General features: G+C 38.7%; 1 protein-coding gene and 1 pseudogene across 1 annotated transcript in view; one reads left to right on the forward strand and one right to left on the reverse strand.

Moving 5' to 3' along the window:
- CHM (CHM Rab escort protein) overlaps window positions 1-27,134 on the forward strand; it is a 410,199-nt gene that overhangs the window by 242,013 nt on the left and 141,052 nt on the right. The window contains exons 7-9 of the mRNA XM_008159484.3: window positions 7,135-7,510; window positions 22,483-22,599; window positions 24,580-24,700. Coding sequence (XP_008157706.2) covers window positions 7,135-7,510; window positions 22,483-22,599; window positions 24,580-24,700 — 614 coding nt within the window. The remainder of the gene's footprint in view (window positions 1-7,134; window positions 7,511-22,482; window positions 22,600-24,579; window positions 24,701-27,134) is intronic.
- Window positions 23,287-24,256, reverse strand: LOC103302435 (histidine--tRNA ligase, cytoplasmic-like; annotated as a pseudogene).

Raw genomic sequence — 27,134 nt, forward strand, 5'->3', positions numbered from 1 at the left:
TATAGAGGCATCGCTTGGAAAGTGCATTAAAGTTCATGGCAAGTCAGTAATACCCTACTCTAACATAAACACATATGAGAGCACATTATTTCTTTTTATTGTTGGTGATTTATTTTAAAAAATAATTCTGGTGTTCAACCTAATGGTTTTAGTGATCTTTTGAACCTTAAACTTAGTACTTTTGGCTATTGCAAAATTAAGGTAAATAATAAATTAGAAATTGTAGTGATTAGTCTATTATCATAGTTTAGTCCAGGAACCACAAATTCTCTAAAAAATTATCCAGATTATTTTGTTATATTACAGCTTTTGTTATTCTGAAGACTGCTTGAAAGAAGTGGGGTAATTTCTTGCTTGGGCCAGAGATACTTTTGCTATACATCGATTGTTTTTCCTTAAAACAAATATTGTAACTATGCTATGATTTACAGAAGAGAAGTCTAAAAGGACTAGCATTTATTGGATATTATGTTTGTGGCAACTGCTATAACCTGGTGCTTTACATATTTTATTTCATTCAATTTTATTTAATCTGTGCCATAGCAATGCACATGAGTTGTAGCTATACTTTACTTACAAATAATCTGAAGGTTGGGGGAGGCAGAGGTAGAGAACCAGGTCTTTATTCCATATCTGTGTAACTCTAAAACTTGTGCTGTTTCCATTGTATCATGTTATATTTCACGCAGCAGATAAATACATGTGTGCACATCAAGGGAGCCTTTCCACTAAGTGAATAAACTATTTCCTTTAAAGACTAGCACCTAAAATGGATTTACTTTTTTAAATTACTAGAATACTATTTAGTATTATAAAGCAGTCATATGTATGATGAGGAATTAAAGTGCCTAACTCTCAGTGTTAGGAAGATAAGGGATAAATCCAGTGCCCTTTAGTTGTTGTGACTGTATATGCCACAGGATATTTTTCTTTTTTATATGGGAGAGCAAAAACCATCTATTATTTCTACTTTTAAACATTTAACAAGCTATGAAAAGGCATATTGCATTAATTCACACAAGCCCAAACAATTATTGAGTAAAAAATTGTTGCCTGTTAATTTCATAATGCCATGTAATTTATCTTTCTAAAATATTGACAAGAACTTCTGCCTTTTCTGCTCTGTTGTTTGCATAATATTGAACAGTGTTTTCCTTCTGTGGCATGATAATGACCACTTGCACCTCAGATGTGCAGATGAACCAACTCTAGTGGATCGATACCAAAATAAACATATTATTCTAATAGTAATCTAAAATTCTATAATTTTTAAAATTCAGTCGAAGATATTGTTTAATACTGTGTGCAGATAAGTTTGTTTTAGGCTTCAAGTGACACAGTACCAAACTAAAAGTGGTTTAAACAAGTAGATGGATAGGTAGGTAGGAGAGGCGGCACATGAGCAGGTGAATATGTCAGTAGTTTGGTCATTGGAGAATTTGTTAATTGAGCAGCTTAATCTCACTAGAATTCTGGGGTGCCTGCTCTGCACTTATTCAGTTTTCTCTTCAGAGTTATAGAATGGTTGCCATGATTCCAAAAAGGGTTTCACACAACAAAAATCTTTAAAAATGAAAAGAAGTGGGAGAGTTTTTCTTAACATGTGTGTGCTTTTTTTTTTGCTATTATTATAATAGAGAGTATTTAATAAGAAGCCCCACCAGACTCTCCCTTGTCTTTGTGGCTAAAACTAGATAGGCTCACTCCAAAAGCAATTACTAACAAAGGTTAGTAAAATTACTATGCTTGTTTTTGATCAATCATGATCTATCCTGTATTGGAACAAAATTCCAGCTCTGTGGCAGGGAGGCAGAGGGTAATTAATGCTTGTTGACTAGGCAACCAACAGTACCTGCTATATCCCACCTTGTTCTTAAAGAAGTTGACAGGAGGTTGATATGATATTTCAGCTATATTCTACAGTATGCGTTAACATTTTAAGTGGTAATACATAGTGAAATATGTCTACCAATATATTATGTTACAACAATTCAAAATTGATTACAGTTTTGTTGTTTTTAATATTACTTCTCAGAATGCAAAAACTTTTGAATTGTGCGATTTTTGTAACTCTTATGAGTAACCATAAACATTTATTTGCAGGAATAAACAGCTGGTTTAGCAGTATAACATATAAATGTGTAAACCAGAAATGAATGCCCTTACAATAAAATGCATACACCAGAGTAAAAGAATACAATCTCTTCAACAAGCTGTACTGGGGAGAAAAGGTGTAAATGACTGAAAAATAAATAGTGCTGGATAAATTAACCAGCTGGCTGGTAATTTTTCATTTGACTCATCTAAAAGGGTGACTGTTACAACGCAACAATAAGACACATACACTTGGAAGTGTTCTTTTGTTCATACCATTAATTGATAAGCAGTACTACATACTCAGAATTTGTACTACCCCAAATTCTCAGGGTTATATATAATTTTTGGCCATTAGTAAAAAATGCATTATACAAAGCACTATTTAGCAGTTGTAATTCAGTAAAATTATCTAAAAAATATTGTTATACTGCATTGTAAATGGCCTTTGAAATTCAAATTAGCAGTATAAAAACATTACATTTTATTTGCAAAATCCATTTTATTAAAAACCTTTATAAGAACTAATGATGTAGATTTTTTCCTTTATATGTTAAAATTATAGTAGCATTGGAAGTCAAATATCCCTTTGAGTGCATATAATCCAGTGACATTCACTTTCAACGGGCAAATATGTCTTTATACTTTTCAAATATTTTAAATTAATAAAATTGAGTTATTATTTTATTCTTAAGTTTGCTTCAAAAGGTTAAATTATCTTTTTAAATTTTTTTTTACTATAAATGAAGAACAGAATTTTGCTTACTTAGGAATTGAGTAAAGTTTAAGTTTTTGGAATGTTCTGGGGTTTTTATAATTTCTAGTTAGGAATTAAATTCAATTTTGGCAGAATTTCAAAAATATTGTTATTTTTTTTTAATGGGAAATAAGGACACTACTGTGTTTTTAATGCATATGTTTTACATAGTGCTAGGGATTTCACCAAATTATTATGTTGAGAACAGTAAAACTTAAAAGTTTGACTATGGATATCAAACAGATTTACAAAGAATAATTTCTTTCCTTACACTTATACCTTTATTTAAGTAGTTTTTACTTATATGTTCCAGATTGTCCAGCATTGGTTAGCTACATTTCAATTACTCTGCAAAGTCCCCTTTCTCAGAATGCAATACAGAGCCACTGACTAGATCAGTTGCTGTGATCAATTTTCACTGTGTCGTTATCATGGTCTTTAATAAGAGAAGTTGCCATATTCTGTCTTATCTATAAAGTGTAATTAAATTATCCTGTCATTTCTCAGTTTAATCTTTAGGGATGGAACTTTTGCTGAAAGTTATTACTTTAAATTCTTCAACACATTGGTTTATTGCTTTTCAAAATAATGAAAGTAAATACAGAGCATAAACAATATACATATTTTGTATATGTTGTAGAAAATATACAAATAGCATTGCCTATTATCGCCCTTCATTTTGAGTGTCACTAAATGTCAGTGGTGCTGTTGTGTGGTTATGTGGCAAAAGAGCTTTCAACATATGCACTCAGAAAACCTAGGTAACATATGTTTTGAGTTGCTTGTTAACTGTGGGAAGTTTAAAAATATATTTGATTAATATAATCTTAGAATAATCTTTTAGAGTTTATAAAATACTTTTCATATATGGTAGTTCATTTGTTTTACAACAGCCTCATGAAAAGTAAGGCAGATGGAATGATCTCCATTTTATAGATGGGGAATCTGAGATATATATATTTTTAAATATATTTTACTGATTTTTTACAGAGAGGAAGAGAGAGGGATAGAGAGTTAGAAACATCGATGAGAGAGAAACATCGATCAGCTGCCTCTTGCACACCCCCTACTGTGGATGTGCCCGCAACCAAGGTACATGCCCTTGACCGGAATCGAACCTGGGACCCTTGAGTCTGCAGGCCGACGCTCTATCCACTGAGCCAAACTAGTTTCGGCAAATCTGAGAGATTTTGAGTTGCATAATATTTGCAAAATAATTCATCTAAGACTAGAGCTTTCCTGACAATAGTTTCCTAGATCTAAAAAGTATCGTAACATTAATTATGTCAATTCCTTTTTTCATTATATTTAATTAAAATTACTAGATTATAATAGTAAAAATATCATGGAATTTTATTTCTTGACATTTAAAATAAGTTATTTTATTCTTTCATTTTACCCTTTTTATTACAATGTTTATTGTGTTAAAAAGGAACTGATAAGTGAATGCAAGGTAAACTTCATGGGTGTATTATGGGGGGGCATGGGGTAATAATAGAATGATGAATGTAGTTGGGTTAGGGACGACATCTTCAAAGTAAAATTTAAACGTTTTCTTAGAGTGGATAGATTGTTGAAGTACCTCATTGTTTGGGGATGGGGGAATTATGACATTATGGGGAATGAAAAGAATAACCCAGAATAAACAAATTATATGGACCAACACATGGAGATTAGAGTTGATAAATTAAGAATTAGAGATGCCAGGTTGGATAGTAGGAGAGATGAGACCAGAATATAGTAGATAAAGAAGGTGATTTGGTTTAGAGAAAGGAACAGGAAGCTTTTATCTGGTAGGGTTTCAAAGTTTGAAAACATTTTTCCATTAGTATTTTATATTTCACTAGTGGCCCAGTGCACGAAATTCGTGCACAGGGAGGGGGGTGTTTCTCAGCCTGGCCTGCACCCTCTCCAATCTGGGACTGCTCAAAGGATGTCCTACTGCCAGTTTACAGGGATTGGGCCTAAACGAGCAGTCGAACATCCCTCTCACAATCTGGGACTGCTGGCTCCAGCCGCTCACCAGCCTGATTGCCCCTAACCACTCTGCCTGCCGGTCTGCTTGCCCCCAACTGCCTCCCGCCACCGGCCTGCTTGCCCCCAAATACTCCCCCCCCACCAGCCTGATCACCCCCAACTGCCCCCCCTGCTGGCCTGCTCACCCCCACTTTCCCTCCCTGCTGGCCTGCTCACTCCAAACTGCCCCCCCACTGTCCTGACACCTCCAACTGACCCCCACTGATGGCCTGCTCACCCCCAACTGGCCCCCCTGCTGGTCTGCTTACCCCCAATGGCCCCTGCTGTCCCATCCTGGCCTCATCACCCCCTGGCGCAGCCCCTCCTTTTTTTTCTTTTTCTTTCTTTCTTTTTTTTTTTTTTTTCAGCACCTCCTTGAGCAGAGGCCAGGGCCGGCTGGAAGCAAGTATCTAGGATTTATTTATCTTCTATAACTGAAACTTTGTAGTCTTGAGCGGAGGCCAGGGTAGGCCAGGGCGGTGGGAAGCTTGGCTTCCTCCATTACCAGGGGCAACCTAAGCCTCCTGCTTGCTCTTGCTCCAGCTCTGTGGCCACTGCCATTTTTGTTGGGATTTATTTATCTTCTATAATTGAAACTTTGTAGCCTTGAGCGGAGGCCAGGGCCGGCCAGGGCGGGTGGGAAGCTTGGCCTCCTCCATTGCCAGGGCAACCCAAGCCTCCTGCTTGCTCCAGCTCTGTGGACGGCCGCCATCTTGGTTGGGTTAATTTGCATACTCAGTCCTGTTTGGCTGCTGGGAGTGGCTTGGTATATGGGAGTGATGATTAATTTGCATGTTTCTCTTTTATTAGTATGGATTAAATTTGTTGTGGTGACATTGGTTAATAAAATTATATAGATTTCAAGTGTACATTTCTGTAATACATGATCTGTTTATTGCATTGTGTGCCTATCATCCACAGTCAAATCATCTTCCAACACCATTGGCTCCTTTTACCGATTTCTACCCCCACCCCTTCCCTCTGGTAACCACCATACTATTGTTTGTTTGTGAGTTTCAGGTTTATATTCCACAAGTGAGTGAAATCATATGGTTCTTAGCTTTTTCTGACTGTCTTATTTCCCTTAGCATAATATTCTCAAGGTCCATCCATGTTGTTGCAAATGGTAGTATTTCATCTTTTCTTATGGCTGAGTAGCATTCCATTGTATATATGTACCATATCTTCTATGTACCTCTATTGAAGGGCACTTCAATTGTTTCCATGTCTTAGTCATTGAATAATGCTGCAATGAACATAGGGGTGCATATATTTACAGGTAAATGTTTTCCAATTTTTTTTCATAGATACCCAGAAGGGGAGTTACTGGGTCATATGGTAACTCTATTTTTTATTTTGTGAGTAAACTCCATACTGTTTTCCATAGTGGCTGTGCCAGTTTACATTCCCACCTCTAGTGAATGAGGGCTTTTTTGCCCCACATCTCCAACACTTCTTATTACTTGTCTTGTTGATAATAGCCATTCTAACATGTGAGTTGCTATTAGTTCTTGAGCACTATTTTGATTTGTTTCAAAAATACAGTTCACTTGTCTGCTTTAAAAGAGAAAAAAACTCCTGTACAAGGACAACAGTGTGGTGATTGCCCAGAGGAGGCTCATGGAGGAGGGTGTCAGGGGGATAAATGGTGATGGACGGGGACTTGACTTGGGGTGGTAAACACACAATACCGTGTATAGATGATGAATTATATTGTATACCTGTATAATTGTGTTAACCAGTGTCACTCCAATAAATTTAATAAAAAGAAAATTTTTAAAAAGGCAAAATAATTCTCAAAAATGTACTGTAACGCAGTCTGCTAAACACTGAAATATTTGTGTTTTTCAAATCTTTTTTTAAAATATATTTTTATTGATTTCAGAGAGGAAGGGAGAAGGAAAGAGAGGTAGAAACATCAACGATGAGAGAGTATCATTGATCAGCTGCCTCCTGTCTGCCCCTGTTGGGGATTGAGCCAGTAACCCAGGCATGTGCCCTGACCAGGAATCTAACTGTGACCTCCTGGTTCATAGGTCAATGCTCAACCACTGAGTCATAAATCTTAATTATGTTTCACATTGTATTGAAACCTGAGCAGATGAATGTTTAATGTGTGGGTCACAGAAGGCAAAACATACAGTGAACTTGATAAGATTCAATGGGGTAAAGAAATAAAAATTGTAATTAAAGTTAAAATATAAAAATGCAACCAAGTACAATTATAAAAAAATGTGGTATTGATTGTTATTATAATTTCTCATTAGTCAGGATTTGCATGAAGGTGTCGAAGAGGCTGGTGCACTGCAGAAAAATCACTCTTCAATGACATCTGCAAGCTCCACAGAAGCTGCAAATTCTGCCTGTCTGCCTACAGAAGATGAGTCATTAAGCACTGTGAGTGGTGAAGTGCTCACAGAACAAACTCCAGGGAGTGCCCTACAAGTAAATGATGTTGAAGTGACCAGGGTGAAAGAAAACTATTGTGATGACAAAACTTGTAAGCGGGCAACTTCAGAAGAGGGAACAAGTGAAAATGTGCCTATAGTAGAAGACATTGCAAAACAACCAAAGAAAAACAGGATTACTTACTCACAAATTGTTAAAGAAGGCAGGAAATTTAATATTGATTTGGTATCAAAGGTAAGTACCAATTTTGCCCATCTTGTCATAGAACAATACTAATTTTCAGTTGATTGAAAATAGTATTTTGGCCCATGAACACAATTTTTGTATTTTTTTTTCTGTGAAGTGTAGAACGTTTGTTTTCTAAAGATGTGATAGTCAGAGGATTTTTAATTCCATTAAATATCTTTACATATAGGTTAAAATCATTAAAAATGCTCAGTATTATATTGCAAGGATACTTTTATACTAGAGTATAAGTCTACCCTAATATTCTCCTACTGTATGGATTTGAATTCTATCAAGAGAAAAAGTCTAATGATCCTAATTCAGATTCATGTTATTTATAGTCAATCTATTAAGTGAACTTTTTTTAGCCCATATATATAGTAACTGTTTTAACATCTATGTGGTAATGAACATTCTTAAAAAAAACCAATGCATTTTTGAAAATCATTTGTTCAGGTGTAAGGGCTTCAGAGGATAATTAAATAGAAGTGGGATCAGGGAGGCTGGGAAGAATGCTATTGTCTTTGGTTGTTTCCATCCTTAACTCTAATGTTAGGTCACTGTCTTAGTCTTAGGAGGGTACAGGTTTGCATTGGGTTTATAGAAAGCAAGGCTAATTTATTGCAAAAGAATAGAAAACCAGTAAAATAAAGGATAATAGCCTTAAAGAGTTAAGCTATAGGGCTGAATGAAAATTTAAAGACCAAGTGAAAATTAAAGAGACCAAGTCCTATAAGTTGAGGGCAACCAATAAGAAATTGAGAATAGGTAGACAATACACAGATCTTGTAACATAGAAAACTAAACCTGAAACCTATCTTATCTAATAAAGAGGGAATATGCAAATTGATCGTCACACCATCACAAAGATGGTGGCACCCACAGTGGAGGCTGAGTTCCCGTAATGAGCCTTAATGAGCAATCAGCAGGGACCTGAGGCTGCGTGGCACTGGGCTGGGGCAGGGGACCTAAGGCTGCAGCCCCTGCCCAGCAGGGCTTGTCAGGGGACCTCAGGCCGCACCCCCCGCCTCGGCACCAGGCCGGGGGACCTGAGGCTGCATCCTCCACCCAGCGGAACTTGACAGGGGACCTGAGGCTGCGCCCCCCACCAGGTGGGGCTTGACAGGGCCCCTGAGGCTGCACCTCCCCACCTGGCAGGGCTTGACGGGGGACCTGAGGCTGCACCCCCCTCCCAGTGCCAGGCCAGGGGACCTGAGGTGGCGCCCCCTCCCTGGCAGGGCTTGGTGGGGGATCTCAGACTGTGCCCCCTGCCCAGCGGGGCTTGACAGGGCACCTCAAGGCACGCCCCCCGCCCCAGCTTGGCCTGGGGGACCTCAGGCCATGCCCACTTCCCCAGCACTGGGCTGGGGGACCTCAGGCCACACCCCTCATTCGACAGGGCTTGATGGGGGAACTCAGGCCGCGTCGCCCACCCTGGTGCTGGGCCGAGGGACCTCAGGCTGCGCCCCCTGCCCCAGCACCAGGCTGGAGGACCTGAGGGTGCGCTGGGGCACCTGAGGCTGTGCCCCCCTCCTGGCAGGGCTTGACAAGAGTAGGGCCAGCAGGGTCTGGATCTCACACAATGGGGGTGGGGCTGGCTGGGTCTTGGTCTCACGCAATTTTGAGGCGCTGCAGGTGGGCAGGGACTTGACTCTGGGTCCCATGGTGCACCCCAGACTCTGACAGGAGGATGATTTTCATATACATTTTACTAATTTTCTTTCATCTCTAACACTTCTATTGTAGAGAAATGGCAAATAGCACTATTAAAATATTTCCTCTAATTAATCCCCTTTTAATGTGCACGAATTTCATGCAACGGGCTGCTAGTATGATCATATTAACCATTGTCACCCCAATAAATTTAACAAAAAGAGGAAAAAAAAGAAAATAAAAGAAGTAGAAGTAGGGGAGGGTAGTGAATAATATCAGTCTACCCGCAAAACTGGACTTTTCAATTTAATGTGCTCTCTTCAAGTTCAAAGTTAAAGAGTAATGAGAGGGATGAATTGCCCAGTCCTCACATTTTACTAATACAGTCTCATATCCTCATACTGCTACTCTCTTTGAACTTGATGCTTGAAAATATGAGTATCTTTTTACTGTCCATTGTTTCTTTCTATCACATAGCTCTCTGTGCCAGATTCTGTCCTGGTCTGAATTAGCTACTACCTTGCTTCTACTTCATAATTCTGCACTATCTATTTTCTTCTCCACCTTCTTTCCATGTTACCTATGCTATTGATTTGTGGGTGGAAGTTTGATCATAGCTCACTAATAGAACTCCTGTTCTCATGAGCAGCAAGTAGCTTTAAAAAACTAAAAAACAACTGGATATCAAGTAATGAATATGTTTTGTTCTGAAATTTTCATTTTGAATTAATTACTTGGAATTTGGAATGCCTTACTTAAGTCAACAATGAAATAAATAATTATTAAGAATCAAAGCTAGTTCATAAAAGTCTCTATAACCCTTAGGGTAACTGAAATACAGTACAAATCTTGCAAAGGAAAATGGTACAAGACATTGCTTTTTCATTTTTGGAATTAGGAAATTATTTATTTGTATAAGAAAGTGAAGGATGGTTATAGTGGAGAGAGTGATAGTTTCTTAGATGACAAGACATTTCAAGAGACTCTGAAGAAGATTTCTGGGTATTTTTATGAGTTTGAATGGTTCATAATAATGGTTCTCTTAGGAAAAATTAAAAACAAACATATCGAGAGAGGTCAAGGCAATTGTATTTTGTTCTACATAGTTGTCATGGGTTCATACATTTAAATAACCAATAATAATTTACTGTATTCTTCCTACAAAAACAAGACTAGCTAAAGAATGTACAACCATAGCAATACAAGAGACATTATCATTTTTAATGTTAGTCATTTAGAGAATATTTACTGAGTACCCACTGGTTAGGAAGCATTGTATTCCATGATATTGGGGCATTAAGTCACTTATTGGAAATTTTATCTATTCTAAAGTTGCAGTTATTATATCTAAGCTTAGAATTATTGCCAAATACTTTTCAGAAGCCCTACTTTTTACTAAGTTCAGTTTGATATCTCCAAACCACTTGACATTTTTATATACATTCTATCTCATGTGGTGCTTTACAGTTTACAAAACACATCCATGTATGCAGCCTATTAGAAAATGATTTTATAGCTCAGGGTAGGTTAGTTAAATAAAATATTCCATAGTATTATACTGCTTACCAGTGGTTCTTAACCTTTCTAATGCCGCGACCCTTTAATACAGTTCCTCATGTTGTGGTGACCCCCAACCATAAAATTATTTTCGTTGCTACTTCATAGCTGTAATTTTGCTACTGTTATGAATCGTAATGTAAATATCTGCGTTTTTCGATGGTCTTAGGCTCTACAGCAGTGGTTCTCAACCTGAGGGTCACGACCCACAGGTTGAGAACTGCTAGCAGGGTCACCTAAGACCATCGGAAAACACAGATATTTACATTATGATTCATAACAGTAGCAAAATTACAGTTATGAAGTAGCAATGAAAATAATTTTATGGTTGGGGGTCACCACAACATGAGGAACTGTATTAAAGGGTCGCGGCATTAGAAAGGTTGAGAACCACTGGCTTAGACAAATAGACAAGATAAACAAAGATGAAGTCCTTACAATTAAAACTCATTTCTAAGGATGTCTGTACCCTTATGGAAGCAACAGTCCATGGGAAGCAAAAATCATTAATTATTAAATCTAGTGCCCATTATTTTAATCACATTGAAATATACTTTAGCCTCTCACCACTGTGAAATTGCTGTGGTAGAGCATTAAGAGTGCTGAAAAAAAGGCTTAAGTTTAAATATGGTAACATATTCATTATTTCTAAGCTTCAGACAAAAGTTTAGAATAGTTTTAATTTAAATGTATTTTTATTTTTGAGTGATATCTTTTTTTTAAAATTAAATTTATTGGGGTGACATTGGACAGCATGAACATAGAGGTTTCAGGTGTGGTTTTCTATGTTACAATATTTGTATATTATACCATGTGCTCACTACCCAAAGTCAAATCTTCTTCTGTCACCATATATTAGGACTCCTACCCCTTTCCCCCCCCCCATCCCCTTCCCTCTGGCAACCATCGCACTGCTTGTGTTCATGAGTTTCAGTTTTATATCCCACATATGAGTGAAGTCATATGGTTTTTAGCTTTTTATGACTGATTTCTCAGTTAGCATAATGTTCTCAAGTTGTGTAATGTTCTCAAGGGACAGGTTGTTGTAAATGTCGCTATTTCATCCTTTCTTATGGCTGAGTAGTATTCTGTTGTGTATATGTACCACATCTTCTTTATCCAGTCCTACCGCAGGACACTTTGGTTGTTCCCATGTCTTGGCCACAGTGAATGATGCTGTAATGAACATAAGGGTACATATGTCTTTGTGAATACATGATTTCGAGTTTTTTATGTATATACCCAGGAGAGGGATTGCTGGGTCCTATGGTAACTCTATTGTCTATTTTTTGAGGAATTGCCAGATTGCTTTCCATAGTGGTTGTACCAGTCTATATTGTTATTGGTTGTTTTGTTGATAATGGTCACTCTATCAGGTGTGAGATGGTATCTCATTGTAGTTTTGATTTGCATTTCCCTAATAGTCAGTTAGGTTGAACATATTTTCATATATCTATTGACTGCTCGGATGGTATGTCTTGTTGGGAGAGGTGTATTTTCAGGTCTTCTGCCCACTTTTTGATTGGGTTGTGTGTTTGGTGTTGACTTTTATGATTTCTTTATATATTTTGGAAATTAAACCTTTGTCGGAGCTACTGTTTGCAAATATCTCCCATCTGGTTGGCTGCCTCTTTGTTTTGTTGCCAGTTTCTTTTGCTGTGCAGAAGCTTTTTAGTTTGATATAGTCCCATTCATTTACTTTTGCCTTTACTTCCCTTACCTTTGGGGTCAAGTTCATAAAATGTTGTCTACAACCAAGGTTCATACGTTTGGTACCTATATTTTCTTATATGTAACTTACTGTTTCGGGTCTTACATTTAGGTCTTTGATCCATTTTGAATTAATTTTTGTACATGGGGACAAACTGTAATCCAGTTTCATTCTTTTGCATATGGATTTCCAGTTTTCCCAGCACCATTTATTGAAGAGACTATATGTACTACATTGTGTGTTTTTGGCTCCTTTGTCGAAAATTATCTGTTCATATACATTTGGTTTTATACCTTGGCTCTCTATTCTGTTCCATTTGATCTGTGTGTCTGTTTTTCTGCCAATACCTGGCTGTTTTGATTATCATAGCTCTGTAGTATAATTTGAAATCAGGTAGTGTGATACCTCGAGCTTAGTTCTTTTTTCTTAGCCAATTGCTTTGGCTATTTGGGTTTATTGTGGCTTTATACAAATCTGATGATTTCTTGTTCTATTTCTTTAAAAAATGACATTGGGGTTTTGATGGGAATTGCATTAAGTCTGTATATTGCTTTGGGTAATATGGACATTGTAACTATGTTGATTCTTCTAATCCACGAACACGGAATATTTTTCCATTTTGTTGTGTCTTTTTTAATCTCTTTTAATAATGCTTTCTAATTTTCAGTATATAGGTCTTTCATGTTCTTTGTTACGTTTACTTCTAGTTATTTTATTCTTTTGGTTGCAATTGCAAAATGAATTGTTCTTTTCATTTCTTTTTCTGAAGTTTTGTTGTTAGTATACAGGAAGGTGGTGGATATTTTGCACATTAGTTTTCTATCCTGCAACTTGACTGTATTTGTTAATTATTTCTAACAGTTTTTTTGTTTTTTGTTTTTGTTTTTGTGTGTGGAGTGTTTAGGGTTTTCTGTGTACAGAATCATGTCTTCCACAAAAAAGTGACAGTTTGATTTCTTTCTTCCCTATTTGGGTGCCTCTTATTTCTTTCTCTTGCCTCATTGCTCTGGTTTGGATTTAAACCACTATGCTGAATAAGAGTGATGAGAGTGAACATCCTTGTCTTGTTCTAGATTGTAGAGGAAAAGCTTTCAGTTTTTCACCATTGAGTATATTAGCTGAGGGTTTATCATAGATGGCCTTTATTATGTTGAGGTACTTTCCTTCTATTCCTATGTTATTGAGTGTTTGAATCATAAATGGATGTTGTATCTCACCAAGTGCTTTTTCTGCATCTATTGATATGATCATATTATATTTCTTTTTTCTTTTGTTAATGTGGTGTATTATGTTGAATGATTTGCATACATTTAATCATCCTTGTGCCCCTAGAATGAACCCCACTTGATCGTGATCTATTATTTTTTGGATGTACTGTTGTATTCAATTTGCTAGTATTTTGTGTAGGATTTTTACATCTGTATTCATCAGATATATTGGTCTCTATTTTTCTTTCTTTGTGTTATCTTTACCAGGTTTTGGTATCAGGGTTATATTGGCCTCATAGAATGTGTTAGGAAATAATTGCCTCTTCTTCAATTTTTTTGGGACAGTTTAAGAAGGGTAAGTTTTAAATCTTTTTTGAATGTTTGGTAGAATTCACTGGTGAAGCCATCTATTCCTGGACTTTTCTTTTGTGAGAGGTTTTTGATGGGTGTTTCAATTTCCTCATGACTGATCAGTCTATTTAGATTTTCCAGTTATTCATGTTTTAGACTAGGAAGGTTATATAATTCTAGGAACTTATCCATTTCTTCTAGGTTATTTGACTTGGTGGCATAGTCTTTTATAATATTCTAGTATGATATTTTTTATTTCTGTGATGTCTGGTGACTTCTCTATCATTTCTGATTTTGTTTATATAGGTCTTTTCTATTTTTTCCTTAGGGAATCTAGCCAGGGGTTTGTCAATTTTAACTCTTTCAAAGAACCAGCTCTTTGTTTTATTATTATTTTTTGTATAGTCTTTTTTTTCCCTAATTCATTCAATTCTGCTTTTATTTTTCTTATTTTCTTTCTTCTGCTGACTTTGGGTTCTCTAGTTCTTTAAGATGTGATGTTGGGTTGTTTACTTGGGATTTCTCTTGTTCCTTGAGATAGGCCTGTAATGATATAAACTTCCCTCTTATTGCTGCTTTCACTGCATCCTAGAAGTTTTGATCTGTTGTATTGTCATTCTCATTTGTCTCTCCATATCCTGTTATCTCATCTTTTATTTCTTCTTTGACCCAGTTATTTTTTAGGAGTATGTTGTTTAATTTCCATGTATTTGTGGGTTTCTTTACTTTCTCTTTGCAGTTGATTTCTAATTTCAAGCAATCATAGTTGGAGAATATGCCTGGTATAACTTCAGTGTTCTTGAATTTATTGATTTTAGTTTTGTGACCCCACATATGGTCTATCCTTGAGAATGTTCCATATGCACTGGTGAAGAATGTATAATTGGATGTTCTGGGATGAAAGGTTCTCTAAATGTCAATTATGTCCATTTAGTGCAGTGTTTACTTTAAGGCCGATATTTCTTATTGATTTTCTGTTTGGTTAGTCTGTCTAGAGTTTGGTCTGTCAAGAGTTATGAATGGAGTATTAAGGTCCCCAACTATGATTGTGTTTTCATCTGTTTCTCCCTTTGATTCTGTGAGTAGTTGTTCTATATATTTCGGTGTTCTCTGGTTGGGTGCATAAATATTAAGAAGTGTTATGTTGATGTAGTACTCTTTTTATCATTATAAGTGTGTGCCTTTGTCTCTTCTTATCTTTAAATCTACTTTGTCAGATATAAGTATGGCTGCATTTGCTTTTCTGTGGATGTTATTTGCTCAGAGAATCATTGTCTACCCTTTTACTTTGAATATTCCTTTGTCTTTGCAGCTCAGATGTGTCTTTTGTAGGCAACATGGTTGTTGGGTTTTGTTTTTTGATCCACTCTGCTATTCTCTGCCTCTTTATTGGGGAATTCAGATCATTTACATTTAGGGTAATTATTGATGTATGAGGATTTTCTATAGCCATTTTATTTATTTTTTTTTCTTCTGGTAGTTCTCTGTCTCCATTGGTCCTTTTCCTTTGTGTATCTGTTGTTTTTGTTTGATGGTATTGCATACTTCTTTCCACTGTTCCCTCTTTTTTTAAGCTATGTGTCCTGTTTTGTCAGTATTTGTGTGTGGTTACCTTTAGGTTTATAAAAAATAAACTTGCATATATACCCTAGCTTTTTTTTTTTACTTTTGAGTGCATCTGATCTTCATTCTCTTTTGCTAGTTCACCTTTTATATTTTTGTTGTCACAAATTATCCTTCTTTATGCTTTAAGTTTTTTGGTCATCTTACTCTTAGTGTTGTGTGGGATCTTATATTCTTTGTTTCAGGTAGAATAACTCCCTTGAGTATTTCCTGCAATGGAAGTTTTCTGGTGATAAAATCCATCAGTTTCTGTATGTGTGGTAATATCTTTATTTCTCCTTCATATTTATTTAAAGTATAATTTTGGTGGATATATTATTCGTGGCTGGTAATTTATCTCTTTCAGACATTTGAATATTTGGTTCTACTTTCTTCTGGTTTGTAGAATTTCTGTTGAGAAATCAGATGAACTTCTGATGTGTTTTCCTTTGTAGATCACTTCCTTCTTTTCCCTGGCTGCTTTGAGATTTTTTTTTTTTTTTGTCACTTATTTTTGACAGCTTTAATACCCAGTGCCATAGAGAGGGCCTCTTTGGATTGAGGTAACTAGGTGTTCTGTTTGCTTCTTGGATTTGTGGATGTAGTTCTTTCTATATGTTTGGAAACTTCTCATCAACTATTTGTTTTAATAGACTCTCCATTCCATGCCCCCTCTCCTTCTCTTCCGGAATGCCTATAATTTTAATATTGCTTTTTCTGATGGAGTTAGATAGTTGTAAAGCTCTTTCAGTTTTTTTTTAATTTAATAAATCTTTTTGTGTTCAGATTATTACAGTTGTTCCTCTTCCCCCCCCCCATAGCTCCCCTCCACCTGGTTCCCATCCCACCCTCTTCCCTTACCTACCCCCCACTGTCCTCATACATAGGTGTACGATTTTTGTCCAGTCTCTTCCCGTACCCCCAAGCCCCTTTACCCCTGAGAGTTATCAGTCCACTCCCTTTCTATACCCCTGATTCTATTATATTCACCAGTATATTCTGTTCATCAGATTTTTAGATTCACTTGTTGATAGATATGTATTTGTTGTTCATAATTTTTATCTTTACCTTTTTCTTCTTCTTCCTCTTCTTAGAGAATACCTTTCAGCATTTCATATAATACTGGTTTGGTGTTGATGAACTCCTTTAGCTTTTTCTTATCTGTGAAGCTCTTTAGCTGACCTTCAATTCTGAATGATAACTTTGCTGGGTAGAGTACCCTAGGTTGTAGGTTCTTGCTATTCATCACTTTGACTATTTCTTGCCACTCCCGTCTGGCCTGCATAGTTTCTGTTGAGAAATCAGCTGACAATCGTATGGGTGCTCTCTTGTAGGTAACTAACTGTTTTTCTCTTGCTGCTTTTAATATTCTCTCTTTGTCTTTTGCTCTTGGCATTTTAATTATGATGTGTCCTGGTGTGGTCCTCTTTGGATTCCTTTTGTTTGGGGTTCTGTGCACTTCCTGGACTTGTAAGTCTATTTATTTCACCAGGTGGGGGAAGTTTTCAGTCATTATTTCTTCAAATAGGTTTTCAGTATCTTGCTCTCTCTCTTCTTCTGGCACCCCCATAATTCTGATGTTGGTACACTTGAAGTTGTCCCAGAGGCTTCTTACACTATCTTCAAATTTTTGGATTCTTTTTTCTTTTAGTTTTTCCAGTTGAGTGATTTTTGCTTCTTTGTATTTCAAATCTTTGACTTGATTTTTGCATTCCTCTAGTTTGCTGTTGGGTGTCTGTATAATATTTTTTATTTCAGTCAGTGTATGCTTAATTTCTAGTTGGTCCTTTTTCATATCCTCGAGGGTCTCTCTCATATCCTTGAGGGTCTCGCTAAATTTATTGGCCTTTTCTAGGAAATTCTTGAAAAACCTTATAACCGTGGTTTTGAACTCTATCTTCAGTCATTTGTTTTCCTCCATTTCTTTGGTTTTTGATCTGTTTCTTTGTCTCCGCATTTTCGCTGCTTCCCTGAGTTGGTAGGGTAGCTTTGTGTGCTAGTTGTCCTATATGGGCCAGTGGCTCGGCCTCCCCAGTTACCTGAGGTGGACACTCTTGGTGCACCCCTTTGTGGACTGTGTGTACAGCCTTGTTGTAGTTAAGTCTTGATTGTTGTTCATATTAGTGGGAGGAGTTGACCTCCAGGCCAATTGGCTGTGAGGATCAGCTGTGTCTACGTTGGGAGACAGCCTTACTCGACTAGACTTGCAAAACTGTAAAAGCCTCTGTGCTCAGCTTGGATGGGGTGGAGTTTCAGGGTGGAGCCTACAGCCTTGGCTTCCCATCAGCCCCGCCCTATGAGGTTCCTGGGTGTCAGTGTCCCTCAGTGTCCCTCGGTACTCGATGCAAGCACCTCTGAGAGAAAGGCGCCCTGGAGTTTCACCCGCTGCCAAACCGTCTAGTCTCTCCCCCAATGAATCTGGATTCTCAGATTCTCGCCCAGAACTGGGGTTCAGTGCAGTTGGAACTGGGGTTCAGCGCAGTCCGGAGCTTTTGTCTCCTTCCCGCTAGGGCAATTCAGCGGCACAGTCAACAGTCCGTCCTCTGCACGCATTCACGTGTGCGCCTCCAGAGCTCTGCCTTTCGCCGCTCCCCTGAGTTTCTGCCTTACAGCCCAGATTCCCCCCATATGAGCCTGGGTCCCCAGGGTCTTGCCCGGAACTGGGGGTCATTGCAGTCGGAGTTGGGGTTCAGCGCAGTCTGGAGCTTTTATCTCCTTCCCGCTAGAGAACGCCAGCCAGGCACTCAGCTGCCCCGTCCTCTCCAGCTCCATCCTCTCTGCATGCGCGCGCCCGGGTCTCCGTACCTCAGGCTTTTACAGCTCCTCTGATTTTCCTTGTGGTTTTCTCTTTCCTTCTAGTTGTGGGATTTCCAGTCAGCCAGCTTTCCTGTGGTTCTGGATGATGTCCGTTTTGTCTTTTAGTTGTATTTTTGAAATTGTTGTGCGAGGCTGCAGTTTAGGTGTTTAACTATGCCGCCATCTTGGTTTCTCCTTAGGTGCCTCTCTCAGTTTATTTTTTTTTTACGCTCAGGTCTCTCTCTTCTTCCCTCTGCATCATATCTAGATTCCTATATTTAACACCACTAATTCTTTCCTTCATCTGGTTGGCTCTGTTTTCTATTCTTAGTAGTTCACTCTTAATCTTCTTAATTGCATGCTTCATTTCTCGGATTTCTGTTTGGTTCTTTTTTAAAGTTTTAATCTTTTAAGTATAGTACTTGTTTTGTTCATTGATTTGTTTTCTGAGTGAATTGAATTTCCTGTCAGTAGTTTCTCATATCTTGTCTAGTATTTTTAGAACTGCAATCTTGAAATATTTGTCATTTATATCACATATTTTTATCTGTTCCAGCTTACTTTCTGAGTATTTTTCATTTTCTTTCTGGTCATCTCATTACTATGGTTATTCATGGTATTTGCTGTCCTCCTTTGCCTACACATTTATCTCTAAAGAGGTCTTTCTACTTTTTCTAGTAGATGGTGCTGAGTTGCCAGATTTTTTACCTCTTTGAGCTCCCAGTCATGAACCTCTGCAGCTTCCCTAAGATAGTACAGCAGTGCTGCTTGGGGTTGGTTTTAGTTTGCTCTCACCATAATGGTGACCCCTGACCTCCATGAGTCCTGCCCTAAGCACTTCAACTAGGGGTCAACCACAGAGGAATACAGCAGTTCTACTGCAATAGCTCTTGGTTTACAGATAATATGCTCCTAATCCAACTCCAAAGGCAAAGGCTGAGTTTGGGGATTCCATGCGGGCCCTGTGGTTCCATTTCTTTGAAACATGACCACCAGCCTAATGGTAGAAAGTCACACAGCAGAACCCTGTGCTCTGTCAGGAGTCTGCTGACTCAGACACTTTCACTTCCTCACTGCTTAGTCTCTTAGGGATCTGCTGGTTCAGACACTGTTTGCTCCCTTGCTGCTCACCCTGGTCAGCTACCCCTGCCCCCTGCCTCTGTTCCTGCTACTGCCAGCTTCCTCCACTATCCCAGCAGGCCAAGCTGCTAACTCCCGGCTGCAGGACTGCATCTGGGGGCCATCTGCACTTTTCTCCCTTCTCTTCTTCCCCTTTACCCACCTTTAGATGTTTCAATATGCGGGTACCTCAGGCATGCATCTGTGTTGAGCAGGGATATCTTTGTTGAATTATAGTTGGTTAAGTTGTTGAAATTTCAAGGTGAGAAGACAAAGGGCTCTTTCATGCTGCCATTCCTCTGACATCACCTTTTGAGTGACATCTTAAAAGGCATTATTTTTAAAGCTCACATTAAATCTTAAGCTTTATTAGATCTCATTAAGTGTACATACATTTTTTTAGATATATTGATATTTGTGAAATTATTATGACTACTGAGGGATCATTGAATCTCAAGTATTTTTAAACAAATAAGTTATTTGAAGCACCCTTTTTACTACAATTATAGAATTAAGATTTGGCAACATAGTATCTAAAACATGGGCATATATGAGTTGTGTAGTATATTAGGCTAAAAGTAATGGAGTAACATGCCATAATTTAGTCAGTGGAATTGGATTTGTTTCAAAAAAACAAATGCCAATTTTGTTTGTTCTGCCCAATGCTTGACTAATATAATGAGTAGTTTATAAAAATTCACCTAACTAATAATTGATTAACAAATTCTTTTCTGGCCTCTTGGATACTCAGACTAATGGTTTAGATTGATTTTGAAATTCCCTTTTTCTTTGAAGTAAAGCTAATTTTTAAAATTTTCTTTTCCTTCCTTATTATAGATGTAATATTTAAATTTTTAATATTTATTTAGTTATACTCACTTAATGGTATCTCAATATAGAAAATAGCAAAATCTGTGGCATTTAATCATATGGTTAAATTTAAAACATGCTAGTTAAGCCCACCTAGTGTGGCTTAGTGGTTGAGCATCGACCTATGAACCAGGAGGTCAGGGTTCAATTCACAGTCAGGGCATACGAGTTAGATTCCCAGTGTGGGGCGTGCAGGAGGCAGCCAATCAATGATTCTCATCATTGATGTTTCTCTCCCTCTCCCTTCTCTGACATCAATAAAAACATATATTTTAAAAGCCTACTAGTTAATACTATTGAAATTGTTTTTGTTTCTCTGATATTGATTATGAGAGATGTTGAAAGAAGAAATCAATCCTTCACATGAATGCTGGCAATAACCATCATCCTTACTTCTTGAGAAAGACATAGATAAATCTAGACTGTTGGGATTACAGAAGGATCTTATAATTTTTCTCTTTTGGTGGAAATGCATAATCAACCTTTTTATTTTTTACTAGAGGCTCAGTGCATGACATTCGTGCACGGGTGGGGGAGGGCGGGGGTGGAGAGTCCCTCAGCCTGGTCTGCGCCCTTTAGTAGTCTGGGAGCCCTCAGGGGATGTCCAACTGACCTGACAGCTTAGGAGCGGGCCTAAGCCACAGTCGGACATCCTTAGCACTGCTGCAGAGGCGGGAGAGGCTCTTGCCACCACCACCACCACCACTGCAGCTGTGCCGGGCTCGCCAGCCTTCAGCCCGGCTTGTGGCTAAGTGGTGGTGCTTCCCCTGTGGGAGCACACTGTCCACCAGGGGGCAGCTCCTGCATTGAGCGTCTGCCCCCTGGTGGTCAGTGTGCATCATAGCGACCGGTTGTTCTGTCATTCAGTCGATTTGCATATTACCCTTTTATTATATAGGATTGATGAGGAAGTCCAGTGAGCTAGTTTCTTCTTAACCCTTTGCACTCGCTTGCTTTTTTCTCGATTCCTTTATTCTACTCGGGATTTAATTTTTTAAATACCCCAGATTCTACAAAGCGCGGCAGTAGAATAAAAAACTGGAGTTTCTTTTCATACAAACTTATTTATCTGGATTTTTTTATATTTCAAATTATTGATACATTCAAAGAGTATAAAAAGAGCTGCTACTGATGCTAACTGTGTCAAGTCACACTTGACATCCGAGTGCAAAAGGTTAATAACTACCTGGCCTTATAGGGCTTCAATTCCTTATCCAAAACCCTTGGGGCCTGTTGTCTTCTGTTATTCAGATTTAAAAATATGTACTTTAGATTAAACAGAAACAAAACAAAACCTAACAGACACAAATAACAGTATGGTGATTACCAGAGGGAAAGGGGGCCGGAGGGAGATAGAAGAGTGTAAAGGAAGAATAAATGGTGATGGAAGGAGACTTGACTTTGGGTGGTGAACACACAATACAATATACAGATGATATATTACAGAATTTTACACTTTAAACCTATATGATTTCATTAACCAACTAGAGGCCTGATGCACGAAATCTGTGCAAGAGTAGGCCTTCCTTCCCCTGGCTGCCGGCACCAGCTTCCCTCTGGCATCCAGGACCCAGGCTTTGCTCCAGCTACCGGCAGGCACCTGGGACCCGGGTTTCTCTCACAGCCCCGGCTTCATCTTGTCTAATTAGCATATTACACTTTTATTATTATAGATGTCACCCCAATAAATTCAATAAAATATGTATTTTAGAAAGTAATACAGTACCGATGCTGATATGCTATATATGATGTAACATTCATAGCAGGGTCTGAGGAGGCAGTCTTTGGTTGAACATATTAATATTTCTGCCATCAGATGTATGAATATTCACATTAAGTGAGAGAAAGGTAGAAAGAAGAGCCTTATATCCATTTGGGTCAGGTTTTGTTGCCAAACCAGTTATGAAAAAACTTAGAATGCCAGAGTTTTTTGAATTTTGAATTTCAGATAATCAATTATGAGCCTGTAATATGTTATGTATTAAAACATTAATATGTATAATGCTTTTTACAAGTAATTTAAAATATAATAAAATTATATATCTTTATTTGGTAGTTATCAATTTTTCCACTTTTACCTTTATTTCATCCTCTAAAATATTTTCTTTGTTCAGCTGCTGTATTCTCGAGGATTGCTTATTGATCTTCTAATCAAATCTAATGTCAGTCACTATGCAGAGTTCAAAAATATTACCAGGATTCTTGCATTTCGAGAAGGAAGAGTGGAACAGGTACTGTGCTGTTCAAGTATTGTAACTGGATATGAGCTTAATTTATTATGGTTTGCTTTGGAAGGATGAGTAAAGTAAGATTATTTTCCTAGTAAAGCAGAAAATCCCAGTCTTACATGATGATTTACAAATGTAAATATTAAGAAAATTCTCAATTAAAATGTGTTAATTTTCTCACGAGATCTTCTGTAACTTGATCTTGGTATTGAGAAAGTGTTAATTTTGGACAACATTGCTAGATTTGAGATGTCATTTGTTCCCAGTTAGGGGTGACATGCCATTGGCCTTATACCACCCCCCCCCCCCACAGTGGTTAAGATATTTTATTGCACCTTTGGTGACTGGTTGTGGGGAGCAGTCCCTCCACCTAGGGTAGTGCCCTGCAGAGGAAACCATCTCAGTCCTTGTAGCCCAGGAGCCAGACTGGACTGAGCCCCCAGGGCCTCCTATGAAAAATGGCACAGTATAATTACCAATAAAATAATCATAATAAAAATAAAAAGCCTCTGTTTTGACTACTCTTCAGGTTTCCCACTGGAAGTGTGCAAAGCTATTGAAGTACATATTCAGAGTTTTGTCTTAGCCTTAAATAGTGCCTGTCCACTTTCCTCTGATAGTTTTCTCAATTCAGCACATGCAAAGGGGCTGGCTTGTTCTCCTTTTGATTTCCTTCACAAGGTCTTCTCTTCAGACATCCACTTTGATCTTTGCATCCCACAGCTCTGAGACAAGCTTCAGTCTCTCCTCTAATAGCTCTTCTGTATAGATGCCACAAGCACCTGTGTCTCTTTGGTTCGTACCTTCTTCTCCAATGCCTGTAGCCTTTGCTTCACGGTAGAGAAGATCCACTCCACCCCAATGCTGAGCCCCACACATGGCAACTTGCGCCCTTTGGGGTCAAACATGCCCACTAGATCATCAGAGTGCCCTCTAGCAGCCACACTGCACATACTGAGGGGCTCTTCCCCTGCCTGGGCTGGGGTCTGTAGCAGCACTGCCTCATGGATCACCCCAGTATAGTAGTCCAGTCCCTGAGCAAGGCTCAGGTCGAAGGAGATCTTGTCAGCAGTGCCAAGAAGGGTCAAGTATTCAAACAGCAGCTTCACGTCCCCCAGGCCTTCCAAGGCCTGCTTGTTTTTGGACAGTTTGGATCCTGGAGCAGCTGTTCCACCAGGGATATCCCACCATGCTGTTGGATGAAGTCCCCAGTGCGGTTAGCCACTTCACGTGTGAGGACCTTCTTTCCCACCATCTCGTTCTTTACTTCCTCCCAGGACACCTTGTCCAGCCTGTCAACTAATGAGCAGATGGTATTAGGAACCCCACAGATTGTAAGCATCCCATCTAGGATGTGCTGGTCATTCACCTTGACCAGGAAGTCACCTATCTGAAGTTAATTCAGGATCTCACACATGATCTTTAGGCACTCTGCATCAGGAATCATGGGGTCAAATTGCTCAGCAATGTCAAAATCCTACAAGGAGAGAGGTAGGTAGAGGTCCTTGGGAGTTTCTTAAGTGGGGATTCCTGGGAGCTCTTCTCTCTCTGAAGGCCAGTTTGCACTTATGCAAGACCTCTTTCTTCTTTCTCTGATCATCAGCCCAGAGGAAAACCCCAGCATTCTTGGGTCTGTTACTATTTCTGGTTTCCTTTCCATCTATTGGGCTATTCCTTCATCATCACACTCATCTACTTTTCCTATTTCCTCCTACCACTGGTGGCGGGGAGGGGAGAGGCAACTGTACAGCCACTGTTGGCCTTTTAATGACATAAGGAGTAACTTGATAAATTAAATATGAGAGCTTACAAGTTAATTAGCTCTGGAGTCAACAGAGATATTATTGGAACTGATGGAAGGTAATGTGATATAGCCTGACTAGAATGGAAATAATCTTGTTATACTTAAATGAAAAAAAGGTTTTTTGGAATACTTGTTTATCACTAGGAAACATTTTCTTAACTTAAAATCATGTATTTCAGGTTCCTTGTTCGAGAGCAGATGTCTTTAATAGTAAACAACTTACTGTGGTAGAAAAGCGAATGCTAATGAAGTTTCTTACATTTTGTATGGAGTATGAGAAACATCCTGATGAATATAAAGGTATTATTTTTCATTTAATTGTGTTCTATAATTATTTAAGCTTTCTTATTATTTTAATATGTTTGCTCTAATATAGTGAGCCCCTTATTACTCTTTTAAAATACATTCTTACTGTGCACTATCCATTAGACTAGCCATTAGCAACATGTAGCTGTTAAAATTAATAAAATGTAAAATTCAGTTCTTCAGTCACACTAGCCATATTTCAAGTATCAAATTGCCAAATGTAGTTAGTAGCTATTGTGGCTACAGTGCAGGTATATAATATTTTTATCATTGAAGAAACACTGTGATGTGTATTAATTTTTATTCTTGTTAATTAATTTTTTTAATAAATCTTTATTGTTCAGATTATTACAATTGTTTCTCCTTTTTTCCCCCCATATCTCCCCATCACACGGTCGTCCTCCCCCCCTGTTGTCCTTATCCATAGGCGTATGATTTTTGTCCAGTCTCTTCCCATACCCCCCACACAGACACCCCTTTCCCCCTGAGAATTATCAATCCACTCCCATTCTATGCCTCTGATTCTATTATGTTCACCAGTTAATACTGTTCCTCAGATTTTTAATTCACTTGATTTTTAGAATCACTTGTTGATAGATATGTATTTGTTGTTCATAATTTTTATCTTTACTTTTTTCTTCTTTTCCCTCTTTTTAAAGAATACCTTTCAGCATTTCATATAATACTGGTTTGGTGGTGATGAACTCCTTTAGCTTTTTCTTATCTGTGAAGCTCTTTATCTGACCTTCAATTCTGAATGATATCTTTGCTGGGTAGAGTAGTCTTTGTTGTAGGTTCTTGCTATTCATCACTTTGAATATTTCTTGCCATTCCCATCTGGCCTGCATAGTTTCTGTTGAGAAATCAGCTGACAGTCATATGGGTGCTCCCTTGTAGGTAACTAACTGTTTTTCTCTTGCTGCTTGTAAGATTCTCTCTTCGTCTTTTGCCCGTGGCATTTTAATTATGATGTGCCTTGGTGTGGTCCTCTTTGGATTCCTCTTGTTTGGGGTTCTGTGTGCTTCCTGAACTTGTAAGTCTATTTCTTTCACCAGGTGGGGGAAGTTTTCTGTCATTATTTCTTCAAATAGGTTTTCAGTATCTTGCTCTCTCTTCTTCTGGCACCTCAAAAATTCGGATATTGGTACGCTTAAAGCCATCCCAGAGGCTCCTTATGCTATCCTCACACTTTTGGATTCTTCTTTCTTTCCGCCTCCCTGGTTGGGTGTTTTTTTCTTCCTCATATTCCAGATCTTTGGTTTGACTTTTCGGGTACAGTGGTCTACTCTGTATATTCTTTATTTCAGACAGTGTATGCATAATTTCTGACTGGTCCTTTTCCATTTTTTTGGTATTCTCATTTAGGTCCTTGAAGGTCTTTTCAAGTTTCTCAGCGGTTTTTAGAAGATTCTTGAGTAACCTTATAAATATGGTTCTGAACACTGTGTCGTCCATTAGTTTACTTTCATCTATCTCTCCTACTTGTGACATACTTCGATGTCTCCACATTTTGGCTGCCTCCCTGTGTTGATAGAGTGGCTTTGTGTGGTCGGTGACCTATAGGGGCCCGTAGCTCAGCTTCCCCAATCACCGTAGGTGGTCGCTCTTGGTACTCCCCTTTGTGGGCTGAGTTGAAAGTCTTGGTGTAGTTAAAAACCCTGATTGGAAGGAATTGACCTCCGGTCCAATTGGTTGTGAGGGCCTGCTGTGTCTATAATGGAAGAATTGCTGTGCTGGAGACACAGTAGGGCTTTGGTGCTCACTGAGTCTGCCTCTTGAATGTGTCCCTTATGAGAGTGGTTGAAATCTGGTGTCGTCCACACCGACAGAAAAGTCACTCTCACTCTCCAACCGATGGCCGAGAGTCCCGTAGGCGTCTGGGTCCCCCGCGTGTGCCCAGAAACTGGAGTTGAGAGTGGTTGGGATTGTTGGTATCACTGGCGAGAATTGATCTCCAAGCCAGTTGGCTGTGAGGTTCAGCAGTGTCTCCGCTGGGAGAGCTTCTGTGCTCAGCTTGGATGGGGCGGAGTCTCAGGGTGGCGCAGACAAGCTTTGGTTTCCCGTCTGCTCCGCTCTAAGAGGGGCGGTTTCTCTGTGCCCGAATTAATGGCTGTGCGCCTCTGAGAGAAGGCAGCTTTTGAGCCTCTCCCACTGCCTAACAGACCAGTTTCTCCCCAGCTGGGGCTGGATTTCAGTGCAGACCGGAGGTTTTGTTGTTCTCCCAAACAAGAAATGCAGGCACTGGGAGGGCTGTGCTCAGCTTGAATGGGTCGGAGTCTCAGAATGGCACAGATAAGCTTTGGTTTCCCGTCTGCTCCGCCCTAAGAGGGGCGGTTTCTCCTTGCCCGAATTAATGGCTGCACGCCTCTGAGAGAAGGCAGCTTTTGAGCCTCTCCCACTGCCTAACAGACCAGTTTCTCCCCAGCTG

Source organism: Eptesicus fuscus, chromosome 1, assembly GCF_027574615.1.
Source record: "Eptesicus fuscus isolate TK198812 chromosome 1, DD_ASM_mEF_20220401, whole genome shotgun sequence".
Classification (NCBI taxonomy): domain Eukaryota; kingdom Metazoa; phylum Chordata; class Mammalia; order Chiroptera; family Vespertilionidae; genus Eptesicus; species Eptesicus fuscus.